Source organism: Cyanistes caeruleus, chromosome 22 (genome assembly GCF_971803275.1).
Source record: "Cyanistes caeruleus chromosome 22, bCyaCae1.hap1.1, whole genome shotgun sequence".
Classification (NCBI taxonomy): domain Eukaryota; kingdom Metazoa; phylum Chordata; class Aves; order Passeriformes; family Paridae; genus Cyanistes; species Cyanistes caeruleus.
Genome location: NC_141722.1, coordinates 7,006,291 through 7,028,909, shown reverse-complemented (window position 1 = coordinate 7,028,909; position 22,619 = coordinate 7,006,291). Strand labels below are relative to the sequence as shown.

Genomic DNA, 22,619 nt, shown 5'->3' with positions numbered 1-22,619 from the left:
GTGATGCCTCCAGATCTTCCCAAACCCACCCTGCAGCCCCCAGAACCCTGAATTCCTTCTCAGATGTGAGGTGGTTGAGGCAGAACCCCAAATGTGGTAAGGGGAGAGGCAGATGCAGCATCTTCAGGCCTCCCCTTTAACCTGCCACGGGCAGGGAAGATCCCTTTGGACAGCCCGGCTGAAAGGCTGCAGAAGCAAAGGTGGGAAACGTGTGGGACCTGTGGAGTCCTGGCTGCTTTCTTCCCCTTTTGGTTCTGCTGCTTTTGGTTTTTTCTCTCCGTTTCAGAAGCTCTGCATGAGGGGGAAGAGGCAGAGAGCAGCCTCTGGGGCAGGATGCAGCTCATCTGCAGCCAAGATGTTCTTCCCGAGCCAGGGCCCTTCAGAGCCTCCAGGTTTTCAACACGCCTTTATTTTCTGATTCCTGCAGGGAGATATCCCACCCACCGCCTCTGCTGTCGCCCCAGAACGCTCCCCACATCGCCCTGGGGCCCCACTTGAGACCTCCCTTCCTCGGGGTGCCTTCGGCGCTGTGCCAGACGCCAGGTGAGGGCTCGGGTGCCGCTCGTGGGCAGCAGGGCAGGGTGGAGGTGCAGCCTGTGACAATCTGCCCTGCGGCCCAGAGGCCCACACGCGTTTTCTGTGTGTCCCCACGGCTGCTGTGCCAGCTTCACCCTGCCTCTGCAGCCATGGGAGCAGGTGCCCTGGCTGCTCTTCTCTTAATCCCCACCTGCCTCCCTGGCGCTGTGTTCTGGCCGCACTGCAGCGGCAGTGAGGGGTAGCTGGGCTCTGGAGCAGAAAGGCAGCGCTCGGGTGCCCTTGTTCCCTCTGGGGAGCTGTTCTGAGGCGGCCGAGGGTCGCTGCCGAGGTGGGTGACCCCCAGCGTTCTCCCCAGGTTACGGGTTCCTCCAGCCGGCACAGGCGGAGATGTTTGCACGGCAGCAGGAGATGCTACGCAAGCAAAACCTGGCCAGGTGAGAGCGGAAGGGGCTGGGTCTGTGCTGGTGTGAATCGGGCACGGATGGCCCAGCGAGGCCTGGGGAAGGGCTGGGGGGTGCGGAGCTGACACCTCGCTCTGCGGGGCCGGGGGGAGCGCGTTCCTCCAGACCCCCCCACCGAACCTGCCTCTCCCCGCCCAGGCTGGAGATGTCGGCCGAGCTCATCCGCCAGAAGGAGCTGGAGAACCTGCACCGGCAGAGGCTGCTGGCCGGAGACCCCCTGAGCCTGCACCCGGGGCTGCCCCCGGACCACCCTGCGCTACGCAGCGTGCACGACGTCCCCGAGGGCCACGCGCTGCGGGACGAGCTGTCCCGGCGCAACGCCATGCTGGTGCTGCGGCACAACAACGCCCCGCTGCTGTCCCTCACCCCCGGCGGCCCCGGCACCAACACCCCGCCCAAGGAGCAGCCCCGGCGGGCCGGGGGAGGCCGCAAGGCCTCGCAGCCCCGCACGGAGCCGCAGGGCCCCGGCGAGGCGCGGGAGCCGGCGGAGCCGCGCACACGGGACGGGGCCCAGGACTGTAACGACGAGGAGATGAAGGACTCGGAGAGCGACGCCGAGGCCGGAGAGGACAAGGCCGAGGGGCTGAAGGCCGAGGGCGGCTCGGGAGCGGAGCTCAAGGAGTGCAAGGACGGCACGGGCAAGGCGTGCGAGGGGGCCAAGGAGCTGAGCGAGGCGGCCGCGGCCCCCAGCGTCCCCTGCAGCTCCTCCAGCGCAGAGTCCCCCAGCCACCTGCTCGGGCCCGGCATCAGCAAGGCCGAGGTGAAATACCTCCCTCCGGCCTCCCTGCCCGCGCCCCAGCCGCTGCCCTTCGGATTCCCCTACACCATGAGCCCCTACTTCCATGCAGGTGAGGCACAGGCCGGGGTGGAGCAGGGACGTGTTTGGCAGCGCTGGAAGAGGGGCTCTCCCCCTGCTCCCTGCACACTGTGCTTGTGGTTGCTTTGTCAGCTTCTCCTCCTCGTTTGGAAGGGAAGAATTTCCCCATGGAAAGGGTGGTCAGGCTTTGAAGGGCTGCCCAGGGGGTGGTGGTGTCACCATCCTTAGAGGTGTCCGAGGAAGGGTGGACGCTGAGGCAGTTCTGTGCTGCTCTCTGTCCTCTGGTGACCAGGTGGGCATGGGTCAGAGGTTGGACCGGACCCTGAGGGGCTTTTGCAGCCTGGTTCCAGGTGTCCCTGCTGCAGGGCAGGGGCTGCTGGGCTCTGTGCTGCATTGCTCAGTGGCAGGCGCTGGACGGGCCGGGCAGGCAGGGAGGGCACTGCCACTCTCTGTCCTCACTGCAGGGGCAGCGGGCACCGGCGGCACAAACGGGGGTCAGACCCAGGGGGCCCCCCGGCCCAGCCGAGAACCCAGATGTGCCCAGCTAATGACCTGGCAGAGCAATTAGCGGGAGGAAGGACTGACTGACTGCCTGGCACACGGGAGGGAGGGGGGGCTGTGCTGTGCTGTGCTGCTCTCCACGCCAGGAGCTGCCTGCGAGCACGGCTGCCCGTCCCTCATTAGAGCTGCCTCCCAGCCAGGAAGGAGGAAGCGATTTTTCAGCGACAGGCAGGTGGCCAGGATGATAAATATTCCTGCTGCCTTGGGCTGCCGAGGCTGCCTCGCAGGAGCCTTTTCCTCCCGGCCATTAGAGAGGGACGGGCTCAGCTCCGTGGTGCTCGTGGCTTGTGAGAGCTCTGCAGGGAGGCCTGGGCTGGGGCTGCCTCCCCTCCCTCCCCCAGCAGCCTGTGAGTCGCTGTAATAGCCCATTTATTATTATCACTTTGGATTTCTATCACCGGCACATCTCGCGGGCCGGCACAGCTCCAGGCTGGGTTTCCCTGCCCGCCTCTCCCGGGTTGTGCAGCCTGTGCCAGGGCTGGAGGTCTTTTCCTGGGGGCTCTTTGGCTTCTGGCTGCTTTCACGTGGTGCTGGGGCTGATCTCCCTGCGGGTTTGGGCTCTGCCGTGCTGCTCCAGAGCAAATCCTCGCACCTGCAAAGCCTTGGGAGGACCGGGGGTTGTGCAGGATGCAGCACCAGGGCTTGAGGTGAGATGCTGAAATAGTGAGGGCTGCAGCCATCCTGGGGTGAGCGAAAAATGTGTTCAGAGGCTCTGGGGGAACACAAAGCTCCCGAGGGCGGGCAGGCAGAGCTGCACCCACCTCTCCCCCTGTGCCAGACAATCCCTGTGCCCCTTTTTGCCCAGGGACTGCTCCCTCAGGAGGGGCGGCAGCTTCTGCCCTACCCTGGAGACTGTAACTACAGCACAAGCGCCCAGGCAGGGCCGGTGACCAAGAGGAAGAGCTGGAGGGAGGAGAGGAGAGGGGAGAAGCATCCAGCAGAGCAGGACGCTGAGGATGAGGCAGTTCTGTGCTGCTCAGTCCCTGAGATGAGGCAGCGGGGCCAGCTCGATTCCCTGAGCTGCCTTCTGGGGCTGTGGCTCGATGACCTCATCTCCTCAAGGCTTCAGCAGCCTCCTCGTCCTCCTCCCGCAGCCCCGTCCTTCGGAAAAGGTGAAGGATGGAGTGTGCAGGAGGCTAAAATCCTTCTATTGATTGTAGTCTGGAGAGCAATTAACGGCAGCCTTGTGCTGCTCCTGACCCCAGCCCTCCCGGGGCACGGGAGGGGAGCGGGGCTGGGAGCAAAACCCACGGAGCCCAGAGGGGGGCTGGCTGCCGGGGGCTGGCCCTGTGTCCCCAGGCTGTCCCCGGGGTGCCAGGAGCCCAGGGCCGGCCTGGCCGTGCTGCACAGCCCGGAGCCGCTGGCCCTCCCTGGCCGGGCTCCGCTCTCCGCCTCCGGCTTCTCCTTCTGCAGCAGCTGGACATGGGGAGCAGGGAGGGGAATTATAAATGGCGTGTGGCTGGGCTGTGCTGGGGACACCTGTCCTGGGACGATGGATTCCTTCCAGCCCCGGCACGCCGGGCCCCAGCTGCTGGAGCGCTCCCTGATCCATCAGCAGCCCCCTGGAGCATCATTTATCAGGCAGGCAGGCAGGGAATGGCTGCTGCCCTTTGTGGCTCCGGCAGCCGCTGACATGTCATTATTGGGATCGAAGGTGCGGCCCTGCAGCCACTTGGCACCTATTTGTTCTCATTGTCCGGGCTGCCAGAGACCGAGGGGACACAGCCCGAGCTGCTCCTCCCAAGGAGGCGCAGGAAGGGCAGGAGCCCCTCTGCTCCGGGGGTTCAGAGCTGGGGAGCGCTGATCTGAGGGGAAGGGACCGTGCTCAGCTCCAGAAATCCTTCCCAGGGTTATTCCTGAGCCATGACAGGGCTGGGATGGGAGAGGAGGGGCCGGGGGGACACCCGAGCACCAGCCCTGCCCAAAGCTGGAACTGGGAAAGGGCTGGTGAGTGTCCTGAGGGCTCTGGGCTGGAACAGAGCGCTGGCGAGGAGGGGCACAAAGGTGTGAGGAGAGAGGAGCAGCCCTGTCCCCGCTCCAGAGGGACGGGCAGAGCTGGCAGAGGCAGCAGCCGGCACAGGACCCCAGGAGAGCTCACGCTGGAGGCACCACTGGAGCTCCTCTAGTCCAACCCCTGTTCCAGCATCTCCTTAGAGCCTGCTCTGGATTGTGGAGAGCCTTGGAGAGCTCCAGGCAGGACGTCCTGGCTCTGGCTGTGACATGGCTCACCCTGAGCTCTGGGGCTGCTCCCATGGCCTCTCTCCAGGAGCAATCCCAGCCCCTCTCCAGGAGCTGCTCCCGGGCTGCCCGGGGCTGTGCAGGGCTCTGGATCCTGCCCACGCTCAGGGGCTGCAGCTGCAGGGACAGCGAGGGAGAAGGGAGTGGGAAAATGGGAAGGGAAATGTGTGGAAATGATTGCAGAGCCTTTGGCTGCTCCCTGTGCAGGCTCTGCTGGTTCAGAGCATCTCATGGCTGCGATAACTTCTGTGCAGATCCGGAGCTTTTCCTGCTTCCCCGGGTGTGCCCGAGGCTTCCTAGGGAGCGTGTGGGGCTCTGCTCCTTTCCCTGCCCCTTCCCTCGGCCCTGGGGTATTCCCCAGGGAATTGGCTGCTCCCTGGCCTCTCGGCCTGTGCTCCCCACCATGCTTTTATTTTACCCTTTTTTCCCTTGCCATCCCATGTAGAAGTGCTGTCCCAGCTGCTGTGGGCAGGAGCGAGGGGTTATATCCATCAAATCCACCAGGGAAAAGCCCCAAGCCCACAGGACAGATAATTTTGTCATGACAGGCTCCTGGGAGAAATAATTTTTCTCCTGGCAGTTCTGCATGTCCTGAGCAGAACAGCTCATACCCCTCATAAAGTCTTTCCCTGCCTGAGAAATCCTGCATGTTCTCATCCCTGTAAATGTCCTTGTGCTCCCTGGTCCAGCACCCCACAGCAGAGTTCCAGGGGTTAATATTGGCTTTCCCCCACCCTAAAGAGGTGCTTTGTGCAATTTGGTTTGTTCTGTGTCCTCCCTTTTCCCCCACAGCAGGTGTGGGTTACCTGAGGTGTTCCTCTCTCCATTTCCACTCCCGGTGCCTCTCCCGTTGGGGTTTCTCTGGGTGTTGTGGCAGTGAGCTGCTGCAGGGCTGGGAGCTCCCCTGTCCCCCGTGTGACAGGGCTGGCCCTTGGCCACTCGGCTGCTTTGGGAACAGTGGCTCTGTCCCTGACACGTGCCAGGCTGGCCAGGCTGGGAGAGGAGCCCTTGGCAGGAGCAGGAGCTCCCCAGCGGTTCCCGTTGTCATTCCGAGCACGTTCGGGAGCGGGGCTGGGAGAGGAGCCCACAGGGCAGGCAGAGTTTTCCGCTTTGTGGTGTGTGTGGAGAAACTCCTCCAGGCTCTGCTGCTCTCCCCTCTCCTCCCCCGCTTCCCCCCGCAGCTGAAGAACATTAAACACATGAAATGCATTAGCTCGGCTTTTTCCTTCCCCCAGCCGGGGACCTCCAGGAGGAAGAGGCCTATGAATTGACCCTGCCCAGTGCTTTAATTGACAGGTCATTAAAGATGAATGTGTGGCTAGAGAAAAATATTCAGATTGCAGGCTGGTTGTTGTCCGTGTGGGATTTTAATGATTTATGTTCCTTTCTCCTCCCCTCCCTCCAACCCCCCGACTCCAAACAATCCAGGCACCATGGGAGGTCTGTTTCTGGATGGGGAGGAGAGCCCAGCGCTGGAAGACATCAGCAAATGGACAGTGGAGGACGTTTGCAGCTTCGTGTCCAACTTGTCTGGCTGCACTGAGTACACTCAGGTAAATCCCAGCAGCCCCAGGAGGTCATGGCAGGAACATCCACGTTCCTGGGAGCCCCATTCCCTCCGGAAGCTCTCAGAGCCCTGCAGGCTTTGCTGGGTGATTTCCTCGTGGATTGCTGAGTTTGCTGCCAGCCAAGGTGTGGGATGAAGTCTTGGGCAGAAATAAGGAGGGAGTTCAGCAGGAGAGGATGGGATTAGGGCCTGAGCTCAGGTAGAACAGGCTTTGTTAAAACCACGTGGAAAAGCAGCCTGGCTCTGGAGCTGCCTGGGAGAGAGACACTGAGGGCCAGGAATGTTTGTTTGGAGATGGGGGACAGGGAGCCTTCCCCAGAGGGAGGGACGGGGATGGAGGGTGTGCTTGGGCGGGGATCAGGGTGGGAGGAGGGTCAGGTTCTGACTGAGGGGGGAGGGAGATGGGTGGTGGGTGTTTGTGGGATGTCTGTGTGTAGAGGGGAGTTCAGGAGCTGCGTTTAGTGAGGATGAGGATGGCCCAGGACTGTGATGTGTGAGCTGATGAGAGCTCAGGAAAAAGGCTCTACACCCCAAATCCCAGCTCCACTGGTGCTCCAGTGGGGCAGGAATCAACAAGTGGGACTGAGCTTCTCCCTTCCCAGTGCAGCCCAGGCAGTTCCAGGCTGCTGGAGCTGCTGCAGACGGCCCCTGGCCTGGCCCTGCCCAGTCGTGTGGGGCTCCCAGGCTTTGGGGGATGAGGGATTCAGGCCCTGCCTGGGGGCTTTAATGGGGTTATTTAATGTGTGAAAATGCCAGAGCTCCGAGGCTCTGCCCATTCCCTGCCCTGAGCCCACAGCTGCTGGGAGGTCTGGCACTGCTCAGCTCCCTGCTCTGGCCAGGAAAGGGCTGCAGGCTTCCCTGGAATGCTGATCCCAGAACCAGGAAAGGGCTGCAGGCTTCCCTGGAATGCTGATCCCAGAACCAGGAAAGGGCTGCAGGCTTCCCTGGAATGCTGATCCCAGAACCAGGAAAGGGCTGCAGGCTTCCCTGGAACGCTGATTCCAGAACCAGGAAAGGGCTGCAGGCTTCCCTGGAATGCTGATCCCAGAACCACAGCTCAGGCAAACCGGGGCACTTCAGCACAAGTAGAAGTTGTCCTGGTCTGGGTTCAGCTCTGGAGCTGGGGGACACCCAGGGGATGCTGTTCCCAGTTCAGGCTTCTTGTGCAGCGTTTCAGGGAGGGTTTTGGCTCCTGGCCGTGCTGGCTGCAGAGGAGGGGAAGGGAATGGGTGCAGTGAGCTGTGCTGGGTCAAAGAGCAGTAAAAATCCCCTTGGCTCCAGCAGCCACTCCCCAAAGGGACGGCAGCAGGCTGTGGATCCAGGGCAGGGAATGGGCTGGAAACAGCCCTGCTGGATAAACACGGGCTGAGGATTTTGGGGTTGGCCTTTTCCGCGGTGCCCTGCTGCGGCAGGCAGCACAGGTGGCTCAGGTGTGTCACTGAGGCTGGCCTGGCACTGTCCCCTCAGGTATTCCGAGAGCAGGCCATCGACGGGGAGACCCTGCCCCTCCTGACAGAAGAGCACTTGCTGAACAACATGGGGCTGAAGCTGGGACCTGCCCTGAAGATCAGGTCACAGGTAGGAAAATCTCCTCTCTTAGGACAAGTGACACCATTTAAAGCTGCACCTGGGGCTGTCCAGAAACGTAGTTGATAGAATATCATTTATTAAGCAATAATTTAGTTGCAATTCTGTTTCAAGACTGCTCCATCTGTCCTTGAAAATGTTCTGTAGCCTCACCTGAAACCTGTCACAGCTGTGTCAGGGAGAAACCACTGACAGAATTCAGTACCCAGGGGCAGAAATAAACAGTCCAGGATGAGTGGTGGGAGGAATAACAGGGATGCAGTGGGAAGCTCTTAGAGGGGCTGGTTCCAGACACAGCAGTTCCACTCCTTCCCCTCAGTGGGACTCAAAGCCAGAATATCTCTGCTGGATTCTTTCCCCACTGAGTGCTCAGAAAGTCTCTCCTGACACGTGTAAGAGCCAGGCGGTGCTGGGTCCCCTTGGGAATTGTCCTGGGTGGGGCTGTGGCTGTCACTGCAGTCCCTGGGCCCACGGGGACAGCTCTGGCACAGGTCCCCAGAGCCACGCTGCCTGGGCTGGAACAATGAGAGCGGCTTTACTGCTTTCCCTGCAGCCCTCGCTGTTTATGAGGGGGCTCATAAAAAGGTTCTGTGGGCAATTGTTCCCCGTGGGTCAATTCAGGAGGAAATAAAACTCTTATGTTCCTTAAAAAACAAGAGAGCCCTGAACAGCTCAGAGATGGGGCTTGGGCTGGGGGGAACGCGAGATAGGGGCTGGAACGTGAAAAATTCCTTCCATTTAATCAATAGTGTTTAAAGTTCTGTAAGAAGGCAGGACCCGGGGTTGGATGGGGGGGAGCAGAGCCCTGATGCTGCTCCCTGAATAATGTCCCACTTGTCTGGGTCCAGCAGCAGCCCCTGGTTTTGTTTAAGCTGAAATGGGAAGCAGCTGTGGAGGTGCTGGGAGGCTGTGGGGCCTTTGGCCCGTGCTGGGAGGCAGGAGCTGCTGCAGGAGAGGGGTTCAGGCTCCTTCCAGCAGGAGTTTTATTCTCCCTGCCTGCCTTGGCCTTTTCAAGAGCAATTCCTGCGGTTCCAAAGAGGCCGGGCAGTGCTGTGCCAGCAGCACAGGGAGAGCAGAGTCCTGGGGGAGTGTCCAAAAGGGACAAAAGGGGCAGGAATGAGCCGGCTCCCCTCGCCTGGGGTGTCCCAGCACGCCTGGAGCTGGGGCAGGGGAGCCAGGACAGACCTGGGGGCTCTGGCAGGAAAACAGGAGCAGGACCTTGGGACCAAATCCTTGAGGAAGAGAGGAAACCTTCCCTGGCCTGGTTTTGAGGTGCATTGGAGCAGGATTGCTCATTCCAGTGATGTTCCACAGAACAGTTTGGGGTGGACCTTAAAGCCCATCCAGTGGCACCCTCTGCCACGGGCAGGGACCCTTCCCTCTACCCCAGGGCGCTCCCAGCTGCGTCCAGGCTGCCTTTGAACACCTGCAGGGAAGGGGCTGCTCCGGAGAACCTTTTCTGTCAGCAGCTCCTGGCGTTCTGCACAAACCCCCGCCGGTCCCGGGGCGTTCTCCTGCCTTCATCCATCCCACGGCTGTTGTCCCTGTTTTCCCGCAGGTGGCCAAGAGGCTGGGCCGGGTGCTGTACATGGCCGGCTTCCCGCTGGCGCTGCCGCTGCAGCCGCCGGGGCTGCGGCCCCCGGAGCGGGAGGTGGCCCCGGGCGAGCTCCGCCCGGCCTCCACCGGCAGCGTGGCCTCGCCCTTCGGCAGCGCCGTCCCGGCCAGCCGCGGCTCCCCCAAGCAGGAGAACGGGAACCCTTCCCTGCTCGGCGACACCACCAAAGCTCCGTCCTAACTGCGGCCGCGCCCGGAGCAGGGAACGCCAGGAAAGGGCGGCGCCGCCTCCCGCAGCAGCGCCCGCTCCCCAGGAAGAAGGGAGGCTTTGCTTTTTAGTTTTTGGATGCATTTGCTTTTTTTTTTTTTTTTTTTTTTTTTCTTTCGTTTGGGGAAAATAGAAAAAAAAAAAAAAGAAAGAACCACGGAGATTTCTGAACTGTCAAAAATGAAAGGGAAGGGAGGAAGATTATCCAAAGATGTTGTGGTGGGACGACGCCGAGGGAAGAGAAGGATGCTGGAGGATGGAGGCAGCATTCCCGTTCCCTTCCACACTGCTCAGTGCAGCTGGAGAGCCCTGCACAGGGAATAATGGACAGGCTGCTCTTGGCCTTCAGGAACTCCAGGCTGTGACTCCACAGGGAAGGGAAGGGGCTCTGCTCCTGCCGCCGCTACTTCGAGCAAAAAAACCCATCCACACCCACCCCAGGCACCTTCCCAGAGCTCTCCTCCTCCCTGGAAACTGGGCTCACTTCCTCATTCAGGTGTTCTATGCATCTCTAGCAACTTTGAAAACAATACCAAAGACAGACAAAAAGGATAAAAAGACAAAAAAAAAAAGACAAAAAGAAAAAAAAAAAGGCAAGTTCCCGTCCATGTTTACTTTGTGCGGATGGTACCGAGGCAGCCTGCCCTGGCACAGGGGCCTGGCAGTGCCAGGAGGGCACTGGGAGCTGTTTTCCAGGGCACGCTGGGGTTCCAGGAGCAGCAGCAGGGATGCTCTGGGGGAGGAGGGGTCCCAGCCTCGCTGCCCCAGGCTCATTGCTGCAGCTGGGGTTGGTTTTATTTGAAGCCTTGTTACAGAGGTGGATGTATTGCACATTCTGGCCTGCTGTGGAGCACGAGACACAGCCCTGGGAGCAGGGCAGGGGGGCAGGCTGAAAACAATGGGCAGAGTTTTTACTACTGTGAATGAGCTGGGAACTCCTGGGGGTGACCTCCTGTGACTTGTACAGTTGTGAACAACAATCACATGTGGTACTTTTCTCTCTCTCCCCCCACCCCCCTTTTTTTTTGGGTTTGTTTTTTGTTTAAACGTTGCACGTGCTGCCGTTTTTCTTACAGAATAGCTTTGGTGGTACTTTAGCTTCTTTATATTGTAAAAAAAGGAAAAAAAAATCATTATCCATCACATCACGATAAAAATGCTTTCCAGCAATCAATTTAAATAAAAAAGAAAAACACTTAATTTACAAATGGTACCTGGCTTTACCCAAGCAGTCTCTGTTTTTGCTTTCCTGGGTGCCCACCTGGGCCAGGTGCCTCCCCACAGGTGCAGCTGAGCTGCCACATTCCTGCCTGGAATCCAATCCCAGGCTTGGTTCCCATCTGGCAGAAGGCAGCCAGGACCTTGCCCAGCTAAGTTAGAGCCAGGAGAAAAAAGGAATCCCTTTTTCTTTGGGCAGAACAGGTAAGTTAATATCTCTTTCAAAGTGAAAACTTTTACATTTACAGTGGTGCAGTTCTCACCTGGGCAGTGTTTCCTACATGAACAATTTTGCCTTATTCCTTCATGCCTGCACAATGTGGAACTTTAAAGTTTCCTTCTGCAGCACTCTTAGAGCCAGCTTGAACTGATCAAGGCTTCCATGGAAGCTGCAAAGCTCTGGAAGAGTCTGTGCAGTCCTTGGGGCCTTCTGGGCACCAGGAAGGGTTTGGTGAGGGCCCCAGAGCTACTCTGGGGTGGTTGGTGGGGCAGAGAGGAGGAACCTTGGACAAAAACCTCGTCCTTCCCTTGCTCAGCTCACTTAGCAGAGGCTGGAAGTGAACTCTGTGCTATTGAAAGCAGCAGATTTTAATGAGGGGCTTTTATTCCCTCTGCTGAGCAGTTTTTACTGGCCTTGACTTGGCCACGGTTTTATTGGTACCAAAAACAGAGCTGGTAGAAAAAGCTGCAACAGTCCAAGTTGAGTTGAAAAGTCCAAGTTGTGTCACCCAGCAGGTCCTGGGTGGCACTTGGGGCTGGTCCCAGCCGTGTTCTGGCTCTGCCAGCAGCTCCAGGTGCTGCAGGCTGGAGAGGGGCTGGAGGTGCTCAGTCCTCATCAGAGAACTGCAGGTCCTGCACGACGTCGTCCCCACCCTGTGCCAGCTGCTGCAGGTCGGAGCGGGACAGCCCCCGGGGGCAGCTCCGGGAATCCCGGGCTCCTTCCCGGCCTTCCTCTGCTGGGGGAAAGGAGAGGTGTCAGTAACCTGCCCCTCCAGGCTGTGTGCAGCCCCTCCTGGCATCCTCACAAGACAAAAAGGCCCCGGGTGCTGTCAGGAATTCCCCACTCACCCTCTGACTCGCTGTCTTCTTCCAGTTCTTCCTCCTCTTCTTCCTCCACTTCGTAATTTCCTTCTTCATCATCGTCCTCCTCCCCAAACTCCTTGTTGCTGGCTTCTGAGCTGTCATCTGAGGCCTGCCTGGCTCTGCCCTTCCCTGGAGGGGTTTTCAGGGAGTGAGTGGAACACGAACAGCAGCACACGGGAGGGCACAGAGCTCAGGAGTGCCAGGCACACTCACAGGGAGATTCCTCCACATTTCTCACAAACATCCCCCTCAAACACCACCCCCCTTTGCTCCAGAGGCCCAGCACATCTTCCTGAGCCACTCCTAACTCCCAGCTTTCCCTTTTGGCCAGAAACCCAGCTGGAAGACACAGGAGTGCAGGTTCCTCCCCAGCTCCTGGTTCTTTCCTGCTCAGAGATTCCCAAACTGGATTCTCTCCCCTCTTCAGCTCTTGCAGAGACCCCAGCCAGGGACTCTTTCCTGCCTGACAAACATTTCCCATTCCAGGGGAAAGTTCATCCTGATGTGATGGAATTCCCTGCATCCAGCACCATTCCTGCTGCCCTGGGAGGATTCTGGGGGTGTGATCCTGCTGAAATTCCTGCAGCAGGAGCAGAAATCCCCCTTGGATCCACAGCACCAAGAAGGGACTGCAGATTCCCTTCCCTTCCTGCTGCACACACCTGGGACATCCCAAACATTCCAAATCACAGAAGGAATGCCCAGATTTATCCCAAACTCTGTGGTGAGCTTCCCAGGCAGGTTGCACAATTTACTGTGGCCCTCTCGTGGTCACAGCCCAGGTGGCATCACCCCCTGCTCTCCAGGATTTCTTGGCTTGTTGGGAACGCTTGGAAGCTCAGGTGGGGTGAAATAAATAAACCAGAAGTGCAGCAAGGACAGGACCAAAGATCCCTGTGCTGGTGACAGCCCCTGCCAGGCCCAGAACCTGCACAGGGCTCTGCAGCCAAGCAGCCCCTGGATCTGGGCTCAGACACAAGGAGAGCCAAGGGGAGCAGAGTGTGGGGCATGCCCAGGGAAAGAAACACACGGCTGAGGCTTTAAAAAGAGCAGGATAAAAGCATCCCAAACACCTTCAGTGCCACTTCATCCTCTGCTCTCCCTCCTTATCAGGGAATCTTGAACCCAACATGGCCAGCATGAAACCCCCTTAGGACAGGGCCAAACTGACCCTCAGCACATGGAGCTGTGGGCAAGGACAAATGGGATTGAGGATAAGGAAAATGGGATTGTGGACCAGGAAAATGGGATTGTGGACCAGGAAAAGCCCAGCCCCAGCCCTGTACCTTTCACAGAGAATCCACCATTCTCCTCCTCAGAGTCACTGTCCAGCTCGAAGAGATCCTTGAATTCCTTCTTATCCTCCTCCTTTCTCTCATCCTGCTTTCTGCGCTTGATTTCTGGGAAGTTCAAGTCTTCAAGCTGGAAAGAAAACAAACCCAACAGTAAGAACAGCCCTTATTTGTGCTTTTAAATGTCAAAGGCTGTGTTTAAAGGCAGGAACTTGGCTTTTCCCAGCCTGCCCAGAGCAGCTGGGTCTGTCTGCTGCCAGCCACAGATTTGTGAGGGGGTCCCAGGGGTGTGAGACACGCAGAGCTCTGCTGCTGCATTGATCTTCCCCTAATAAACTACTTTAGCTAATGGAACATCCAGTGCAGGGATAAAGATGCAGGGTATCCGTGAGAGGCTGGCTGAGGGAGCTCTGCAGTGACAGCCATGCAGGCCAGCCTGTGCTGGGCATCTCTGGGGCAGCCGGTCCCGAGCCACTCCCGGCTTTGGGTGCAGATTTCAGGATTTCAGGAGCTGAGGATGCTCAAGGTCTGTCTGCATCCCCTGCCCTGATGGAGATCAATGGGCCAAGAGCCCCCGGAGCAGGCAGCCAATATCAATGCCATTAAGTCCTCTCAATTGACACCACCTCAGTGCTCTTTACACCTCTCCGGAGGGGGATTAGGGGGAGGATTTACTTGCAAGGGCTCAGGCCAGCAGGGCAAAGATAATCAGAATGCAAATGAAATCCCAAGTGCTCTCTGAGCATCAGCTGCCCCTGCCCTGCCTGGCTGCTCACCCCTCCTGGGAAGCGCTCAGGCATTAGCACACATTAGGGCTTGCTCATTTCTCTCCCTGCCACCCCTCAGAGCAGCCCTAAACGCCCTCCTGTCTGAGCACAGACACCCTCCCCTCGGGAGCCCCAGCCAGGAGGAGGCTGTGTGGAAAAGCAGAGACGAGAGGCAGGATGGGGCTGAGGGGCAGGGACATGGAGCTGGGCGTTTGCTCTCACAGCCAATTCCAGCAATTTCTCCCGGCCTGTTCCAGGTTATGGTCCCCAGCTGGGCCATTCTGATCCTGGAGCTGAGCACTTCCCCGCAATCACCTGCAGTACCGGGATGGGCAGAGGGGAGCAAATCACCCACCACCATTTGCAATCCTCACCTTCCCTCCTGCTCTGCCAGGGAGAGGCTCCCCCAGCCCTGCTGGGAAGGGGTGTGAAGGGAGCAGCACAGGGCTGCCTTTAAAAACAGCCCAGAGATGCCAGGGAAGAGATTTGGGAAGCAGAATGCAGCAGAGCAGTGATCAGAGACACTACCAAGCTGCTGCCCTCAGCTGACCCCACGGCTGGCACCTATCCCAGGCTGCTCAGGAGCCCAGACTGGTCTGGGGAGGAAAGGACCCTAAATCTCCTCCAGTTCCATGGGCAGGGACCCTTCCACTGCTCAGAACCTCATCCAGCCTGGCCTTGGACACTTGCAGGGATGGGGCAGCCACAGCCTGGGGGTGATCAGAGGGTTGAGAGCATTTTCTGTAATTCCCATAATTTCTGATTTAAATCAGACAAGGCAGGCTCCTTGTCTGGGCTGGGATTCTGCATTCCCACAGTGCCCAGGAACAGTCCCCATTTCCAAGGGCAGCTCTGGGTGACACCAGCACAACCTGGGCACATCCAACAGGACCTGGTGCTGGATGAACTGTGCCACCTCCACCCTTACGAAACCCCACAGGAGCCGCAGGAAGGGCACTCAAACCCCAAAGTAGCTGTGGAGTGATCCCAAAGGACTGAGATTTGCACTGACACAGCTCCCAGCCCCTGTGTTCATCACACACAAGCACTAATTAGCTAATTTGGGGGCCAGCCTTTTAATCCCCAGCTAGAGGGTTCCTATCTGCTGAGTCTCACCAAGCTGCTTAGTCCCCATCCCATTAAAAACCACTGGGAAAAGCAAATGGAATGGGCAGAAAGGGTCAGAGCTGTTGTGTAAGGCAGCTCCCAGCCAGGCTGGGTTTCTTTTTTTTCCCTGTTATTACCTTTTTTCCCCCCAATGGCTGCTAATGGGACATGGATTTTCCCAGCCCTAATGGGCCTCATGGTGTTCCCTCTCCTGCTGGGGCTCACAAAGCTGCATCATTAAGCCACCAGTCCCCACCGAGCCACACAACAGCTCCATTCACCAGCAGAGCTGCTAGGCAGCCTCTTGGAGAGCAAACCCCAAATCTGCCTCTCTGAACTGACTGACAGCAAACCCCAAATCTGCCTCTCTGAACTGACAGCAAACCCCAAATCTGCCTCTCTGAACTGACAGCAAACCCCAAATCTGCCTCTCTGAACTGACAGCAACCCCAAATCTGCCTCTCTGAACTGACAGCAACCCCAAATCTGCCTCTCACCAGAGCAAACCCCAAATCTGCCTCTCATCAGAGCAAACCCCAAATCTGCCTCTCTGAACTGACAGCAAACCCCAAATCTGCCTCTCTGAACTGACAGCAAACCCCAAATCTGCCTCTCACCAGAGCAAACCCCAAATCTGCCTCTCACCTGAGCAAACCCCAAATCTGCCTGTCTGAACTGACAGCAACCCCAAATCTGCCTCTCACCTGAGCAAACCCCAAATCTGCCTCTCTGAACTGACAGCAAACCCCAAATCTGCCTCTCTGAACTGACAGCAATCCCAAATCTGCCTCTCACCAGAGCAAACCCCAAATCTGCCTCTCATCAGAGCAAATCCCAAATCTGCCTCTCTGAACTGACTGACAGCAAACCCCAAATCTGCCTCTCACCTGAGCAAACCCCAAATCTGCCTGTCTGAACTGACAGCAACCCCAAATCTGCCTCTCTGAACTGACAGCAAACCCCAAATCTGCCTCTCACCAGAGCAAACCCCAAATCTGCCTCTCACCTGAGCAAACCCCAAATCTGCCTGTCTGAACTGACAGCAACCCCAAATCTGCCTCTCACCTGAGCAAACCCCAAATCTGCCTCTCTGAACTGACAGCAAACCCCAAATCTGCCTCTCTGAACTGACAGCAATCCCAAATCTGCCTCTCACCAGAGCAAACCCCAAATCTGCCTCTCATCAGAGCAAATCCCAAATCTGCCTCTCTGAACTGACTGACAGCAAACCCCAAATCTGCCTCTCACCTGAGCAAACCCCAAATCTGCCTCTCTGAACTGACTGACAGCAACCCCAAATCCACCTCTCTGTGCAGAGAGCTGCTCCAGCAGCAGGGCAGTGTCTCATCAGAGCAGCAGGGCCAGTCTGGGGCAGGAACTTGGCCCCACTCTGTGCTGTCCCCTGTCCCCATCCCCTGGCTGTCCCCATCCCCTGGCTGTCCCCCTCCCCAGGCTGTCCCTGTCCCCATCCCCTGGCTGTCCCTGTCCCCATCCCCTGGCTGTCCCTGTCCCCATCCCCTGCACTTCACAGGTGCTTTTTGCCCTCCCTGTGCTTTCTGTCCCCGCAGGGCTGCCCTGGGGTGCTCCAGCCCCTCATCCCAGCCTGCTCCTGAGCTCTGTGATGTCCCAGGAGCCAGCCCTCCTCCAGGAGCCTGGCCAGGCCACTGCACTAGCACTGAGCATTCCCTGGGCCAGGAGATGTGGGAAATGACAGCTGGGCATTCATGGCCAGACAGAAAGTCCCTGGGTGTCACCAGGACGTGGCTTTGGTCTCCCCATGGCTCACATTCAGGGTTTGGTACTCACTCTTTCCTTGCCACTGATTTCCAGCTGGATCTCCTTCTCTCTCAGCTTCTTCCACTGAGTGTAATATTTAGTCAGGGGCGTTCCCTCCTCCTTCACCTGCTTCTCCCACTGTTCCTGTGGAGAAAGGGTACAAATTTAAAGGTTTTCCAGGCAGTTTTCCAAAAAACACAGGGAGTCAAGGGCACAAGGTGAAGACCCTTTCCCAAACCACATTTTCCCAGCTCCTGGGCAGAAATTGGCAACCACAACTCAGAGACAAGAGGACTGAATGAATTTAGCCTCAGTTATTTAAGCAGCTGCTGAGTCAGGAGTGGTGGGACTGAGAACTCTCCTCAGGCAGGCCAAGCAAAGCCTGGGCAGCCAAAAGCTGAAGTGGAAAACTGGAAAACGCAATCCTGTGATGCCAAAGGCACCGAGAGGCAGCACAAAGACCCCACAAAGGAGAATCTCTGGGGGTTTAGAGGATGCTTCAGCTTATGGCAGATCCCCAAATTATCTCTGCATGGTGGCCTGAAATGGGAGTTGCCAGATTCCAATTTCTACCTGCTGGAAGAGGTGTGAGTCCCAGAGCTGCTGGGAACTCACAAGAGGCTCTCCCAGAATGAGCTCAGTGCCCTCTGAGACCCACTCTTCCTGTCCTGGCCCTGAACACTCCCCTCTCTCCAGCTGCAGGGAGGAGACAGCACAGAGGGCAAGGCAGATGATGCTGTCATGGAGAAAAATGCCTTCAAATGAAACCCACAGCCAGGAACAAGACAGGGACAGAGCAGAGGATCTATCCCAGAAAATCTGCCTCCTGCTCCTTCAATGGACACCTCTCATCACCTGCTCAGCCCTTGCTGTCAATTCAGGCACAGCTCCCACGAGCATTTCCAAGCCCTGAGTACCACCCAGAGCTGTGTGAGTGCCTTCCCCCTGTCCTACAGCCAAGTGTTTATTTTTGAACCAAACATTCTCCTGCAGGGTCCTGGACTGGGCCCAGCCTGGGCAGAGCAGAGTGTGAGCAAGTGCAGAGCCCATTTCTGCTGCCCAGGCAGGGCAGTCAGGAGCCCATAAATGGTAGGAAGCAAATGAGATGGTTACAAACCCTTCTACCCTTCAATCATTTGGCATCCAAGTGCTGAAAAGGGGTGGTGGGATGTAAGATTAAAACTAATTCCTCACCTGACAACATCCCTTTAGCTACAGACTCCCTCCCAGAACGGTACCTGTTCCCTGGATCACCACAGAGCCCAGGAAGCTTCGCAAGACCCCACAACAAAGCAGCAGTTCTCAACCCAGGTGCTCCAGGGGAGCTGAGCCCCAAAAGGAAGGAGCTCCCCTGATTGCAGCTGCTCAGCCAGACACCCAGGCAGCAAGAAGTTAAAATAATCCTCAGGTTCCCACCCCAGGACCTGCAGCCAAAGCTGCTGGGAAGAGCAGACAGTGGCAGGCTTGATGAAAACCCTGTTTTACTCAGCTCCAGAGCCTCCCCAGCTCCTCTGCCTCAGGGAGAGCCCAGGAGGTTGGGCTCTCTGCCCCTGCAGTGGGTGGGTGGTCACAGCAGTGCCCACAAAGATCCCAGCCCAGCAATCCCCCCAGAGCACCCAAGTGCCTCGCTGCAGACAGGGAGCAAGCAGCAGTTCCAGCCCCAGAGGCTGCTGAGGCACTGCCAAGCCAGTGCCACCAAGCCCTGCTCCCAGAATAGCTCTGCTGTGCCCTGGCAGAGGTGCCAGGGGTTCACCAGCTCCCTCTCTGGTCCCTGCCCTCGCTCTGGAGACAAACTCTGCGCTGCTGCTCCAGCCTCAGCTCGCTGCTAACGGGTGGAGCATCCAGGGATGCACAAATCCAGCCTTTCCAAAACCCCTGTGGCCACAGAGACTGCTCTGAGCCATCAATCACCTTGCAGACACATTTCCAGCAGGCAGGGAAGTGCTGGATCCCTCTCAGAGAGAGGGCTCACACACAGCTCACCTGCTCCCAGGCTTGCAGAATCCCCAAAATCCCTTCAGGCACAAACTGGCACTACAGGAATGGGATGATGGAAGCCACTTCCCAGCAAAGGCCAGGCCCTGCCATACACGTGTGTGCATCCCAAACAACAGGAGGATGCAGTGTAGGGGCTGCTTTCCACCAAGCTTCAGCCCCACCTCACACAGCCCCCTTCCAGCAGCTCCTCCTCTCCCTGCCTGTGCTCCCAGGCAGGCCAGGGGAGCCCCAGGATGTCCCTGTGTCCCCAGGGTGTCCCTGTGTCCCCAGGGTGTCCCTGTGTCCCCAGGGGAGTCCCAGGGCAGCCCCAGGCTGTGTCCCCAGAGGAGCCCCAGGCTGTGGCTGTGTCCCCAGGCTGTGGCCCGAGGAGCCCCAGGCTGTGGCTGTGTCCCCAGGCTGTGTCCCCAGGCTGTGTCCCCAGGCTGTGGCTGTGGCCCCAGGCTGTGGCCCCAGAGGAGCCCCAGGCTGTGGCTGTGTCCCCAGGCTGTGTCCCCAGGCTGTGTCCCCAGGCTGTGGCTGTGGCCCCAGGCTGTGGCCCCAGAGGAGCCCCAGGCTGTGGCTGTGTCCCCAGGCTGTGTCCCCAGAGGAGCCCCAGGCTGTGGTTGTGTCCCCAGGCTGCGTCCCCAGGCTGTGTCCCCAGAGGAGCCCCAGGCTGTGGCTGTGTCCCCAGGCTGTGTCCCCAGGCTGTGTCCCCAGAGGAGCCCCAGGCTGTGGCTGTGTCCCCAGGCTGTGTCCCCAGGCTGTGTCCCCAGGCTGTGGCTGTGTCCCCAGGCTGTGTCCCCAGAGGAGCCCCAGGCTGTGGCTGTGTCCCCAGGCTGTGTCCCCAGGCTGTGTCCCCAGGCTGTGGCTGTGTCCCCAGGCTGTGTCCCCAGAGGAGCCCCAGGCTGTGTCCCCAGGCTGTGTCCCCAGGCTGTGTCCCCAGGCTGTGTCCCCAGGCTGTGGCCCCAGGCTGTGGCCCCAGGCTGTGGCCCCAGGCTGTGGCCCCAGGCTGTGGCCCCAGGCTCACCACGGCCGCGGTGCTGGCCACGCCGAAGGCCGCTCGCTGCCTCCTGCTGCAGATGTGGGCTGAGTTCTCCTGCACCTTCTCCAGCAGCTGCCGGATGGGCTTGCAGTAGTTGGCAACCTTGCACTCCTTCAGGAAGGATTTCAGCTGGGAGGAGGAAAAGGAGAGGAAGAATGAAAGCACTGTGATGGCTGCCATAAACATCCCATCGGTGCAGAAACATCTCCCACCCTCAGAGACCGAGAGCACCTTGAACTCATCCCACACTCCCGTGGGATTTATCACCACACTCAGGCCTGGGGTGCTGCTCCCTGGCCTGGGAGGATGCAAAGAGCTGCAGTTTGCCCCAGAGCAGCTCTTGAGCACTGCTTTGCTCTGGAGAAGATGGGTCAGTGGAGGAGAGGCTCTGTGCTCCTGCAGCCAGGGCAGCTACAACTGCTGTGCCTTGGCTCAGCCACACCAGAAGGAGCACGGGACCTGCAGCAAGAGCAGGAATAACAGTGGGCACATGAGGATGCTCCAAGGCCAGAACCACACGAGCCCTGGAGTGAGGGAAGGTGTCTGGGGGTTGGCTGTGGAATATTGACTGAGATTGGGATGGGAATATCCCACACAGGGCTTGTGGGTGGGAATGATGGCTGGGACCGAAGGCAGGGTTTGAGAAGAGACTTGAAACTGTTGTGGAGGTGTCTGTGAACTGGGAGTGATGGGCTTTGGTTCAGTGGGAAAACCTGGTGCTGCTCCAGGGTCGGGATGAAGCCAGCAGGGTGAGGTTTGCTCCAGGTCTGACCCCACCAACTCAACCCCAGCTGGCACCCCCAACCTTCCCAGGCCTCAAACCCAACCCCAGCTGGCACCCCTGACCTTCCCAGAGCTCAAACCCAACCCCAGCTGGCACCCCCGACCTTCCCAGGGCTCAAACCCAACACCAGCTGGCACCCCCAACCTTCCCAGGGCTCAAACCCAACCCCAGCTGGCACCCCTGACTTTCCCAGAGCTCAAACCCAACCCCAGCTGGCACCCCCAACCTTCCCAGGGCTCAAACCCAACCCCAGCTGGCACCCCTGACTTTCCCAGAGCTCAAACCCAACCCCAGCTGGCACCCCCAACCTTCCCAGGGCTCAAATCCACACCAGAAATGACAAAATGTCACTCTGCAGCAGCACCACGCTGCTGTGGCACCCACAAACCAAGAACTGAAGCAAACTCTTGGTGACAGAGAGAAAGGTGGGGGTGTCCAGGCTTGAATTCCAGTGAGTCCCCTGCCTGCTAACAGCTCTCCCCAGCTCCAGGAGTGCTGTCTGAATCCTGCAGGCCAAGCTCTCTGCTGGAGCCATAAATAAACACACAAACACTGCACAGACATTTGATTTAGAGGAAGAGACCCAATAAGGCAGGAGAAAATGGTTAACCACGATGGAACCTTCCTCTCAGTGGGACCAGGAGATGCTATCAGGAGGGAGATAAAGGGTTTCCAGGCAGCAAATCCATTACTGCCTCCTCCACCCATGGCTCCCAAGGTTCTGCCTCGGAAGACAGAGCTGGGGGAAGGACAGAGATGTTTCCCCCCTGTAGATGCCACCTGGGGAGGTGTTGCTGTTCATCAGGAGGTGGCAGTGGCAGCCAGCCCCTCCCTGCAGGACACTGCTCTCTGAGGGGTGCTTGCTGCAGGATGTCCCTGCTCAGGAGCAGCAGGGCCTGTCCCCCTCCCTGCAGCCAGCCCAGCTGCCATCCCAGCACCAGCTCAGAAAAATGGCAATTCACACCCTGACCTTCCCTGCTTCCCCCAAAGCACAAAGAAACCGTCAGCACAACAATTCTGCTGCTGCTGAAGCCTGTCCTGCCCTCACCCCCCCTTCCTAAAATATTTATTTTTTATAGGTGCTGCATATTTATCTCCACTGAGAGATGCATTTGTCATTCGATTTATCTCACTTGATCCCCCAGCTGCAGCCCCAGATCCATTCCATCCGCTGCCACATACATTATCATTTTTCTTCCCTTGCACAAGTGTCACCAGAAATCCTGCAAAATCCTGGGCTCTGTCAGTGCAGTTTGGAGCTGTGTTCCCTCACACAGCCCCTGCTCCCCTCACATCCCACCCCTATCTGCCACAGGTATTAACGAAACCTAATGAGATCTCAGTCCTGTGTGGAGAGGCAGGGACACAACCAGGGAGGTAAAAGAGGATAAAGAACAGAGAGGGGGGGGAAAAAAGGGTCTGTGTGTGCTTTTCCCTACTCTGCCAAATGGAACAATTGGATCTTTGCAGGATAAAAGCCATCAGAACACCAGTGTGTGTGTGTGCGTGTGTGGATATGGCATTAAGGCTTCCCATCCCAGCCCTGTCATTACTGGGGTTGATTCTGTCCCACTGCCAGCCTGCAACACCAAAGCTTTCTCCCAGCAGAGACCACAGAGCAAAACCCCAGCTCCTCTTACTGGAAGTGAGGCAGGGAAGCCAAACCCTGCCCAGTGCCCCACTCAACAGGGAATATTTCACTGGGGACAGAGGGAGCAGCAGCAGGAGTGCAAGGCAACACCTCCTGCCCTTCTGGCTCGCTGCAAGCCAAGCCTGGCTGCTGCCAGCTCCTGCCTCAGCGCCAGCTCTTCCCCTGCAAGCTCCCACTGCTGCTGCGTGCTGCCTGCCAGGGATCTGGAGAGGGAAGGGGCTCTTCCCTCCCAGCCCCTGCAGGCAGTGACCAGCACGGGGTCAGCCCTGGAGCAGCAGCAGCAGCTTTGAAGTGGCTCCCATCCCCACTGGCTCTCCTTTCATCTGCCGGGT

The 22,619-nt window shown here is 58.4% G+C and overlaps 2 protein-coding genes across 9 annotated transcripts in view; one reads left to right on the top strand and one right to left on the bottom strand.

Moving 5' to 3' along the window:
* SAMD11 (sterile alpha motif domain containing 11) overlaps positions 1–10,798 on the top strand; it is an 87,150-nt gene extending 76,352 nt beyond the window's left edge. For all 5 annotated transcript variants that reach the window (XM_086860184.1, XM_086860183.1, XM_086860185.1 and 2 more), the window contains 6 exons: positions 428–543; positions 893–971; positions 1,137–1,846; positions 6,043–6,167; positions 7,649–7,759; positions 9,327–10,798. In XM_086860184.1, the coding sequence (XP_086716310.1) occupies positions 428–543; positions 893–971; positions 1,137–1,846; positions 6,043–6,167; positions 7,649–7,759; positions 9,327–9,563 (1,378 nt within the window). In that variant the 3' untranslated portion in view covers positions 9,564–10,798. The remainder of the gene's footprint in view (positions 1–427; positions 544–892; positions 972–1,136; positions 1,847–6,042; positions 6,168–7,648; positions 7,760–9,326) is intronic.
* NOC2L (NOC2 like nucleolar associated transcriptional repressor) overlaps positions 10,678–22,619 on the bottom strand; it is a 30,377-nt gene continuing 18,435 nt past the window's right edge. For 2 of the 4 annotated variants that reach the window (XM_086860188.1, XM_086860190.1), the window contains exons 15-19: positions 19,838–19,981; positions 16,864–16,977; positions 13,178–13,313; positions 11,877–12,020; positions 10,678–11,764 (exon numbers count right to left, since the gene is read on the bottom strand). In XM_086860188.1, the coding sequence (XP_086716314.1) occupies positions 11,634–11,764; positions 11,877–12,020; positions 13,178–13,313; positions 16,864–16,977; positions 19,838–19,981 (669 nt within the window). In that variant the 3' untranslated portion in view covers positions 10,678–11,633. The remainder of the gene's footprint in view (positions 11,765–11,876; positions 12,021–13,177; positions 13,314–16,863; positions 16,978–19,837; positions 19,982–22,619) is intronic. The other 2 variants (XM_086860189.1, XM_086860191.1) reach the window with 1 other exon arrangement.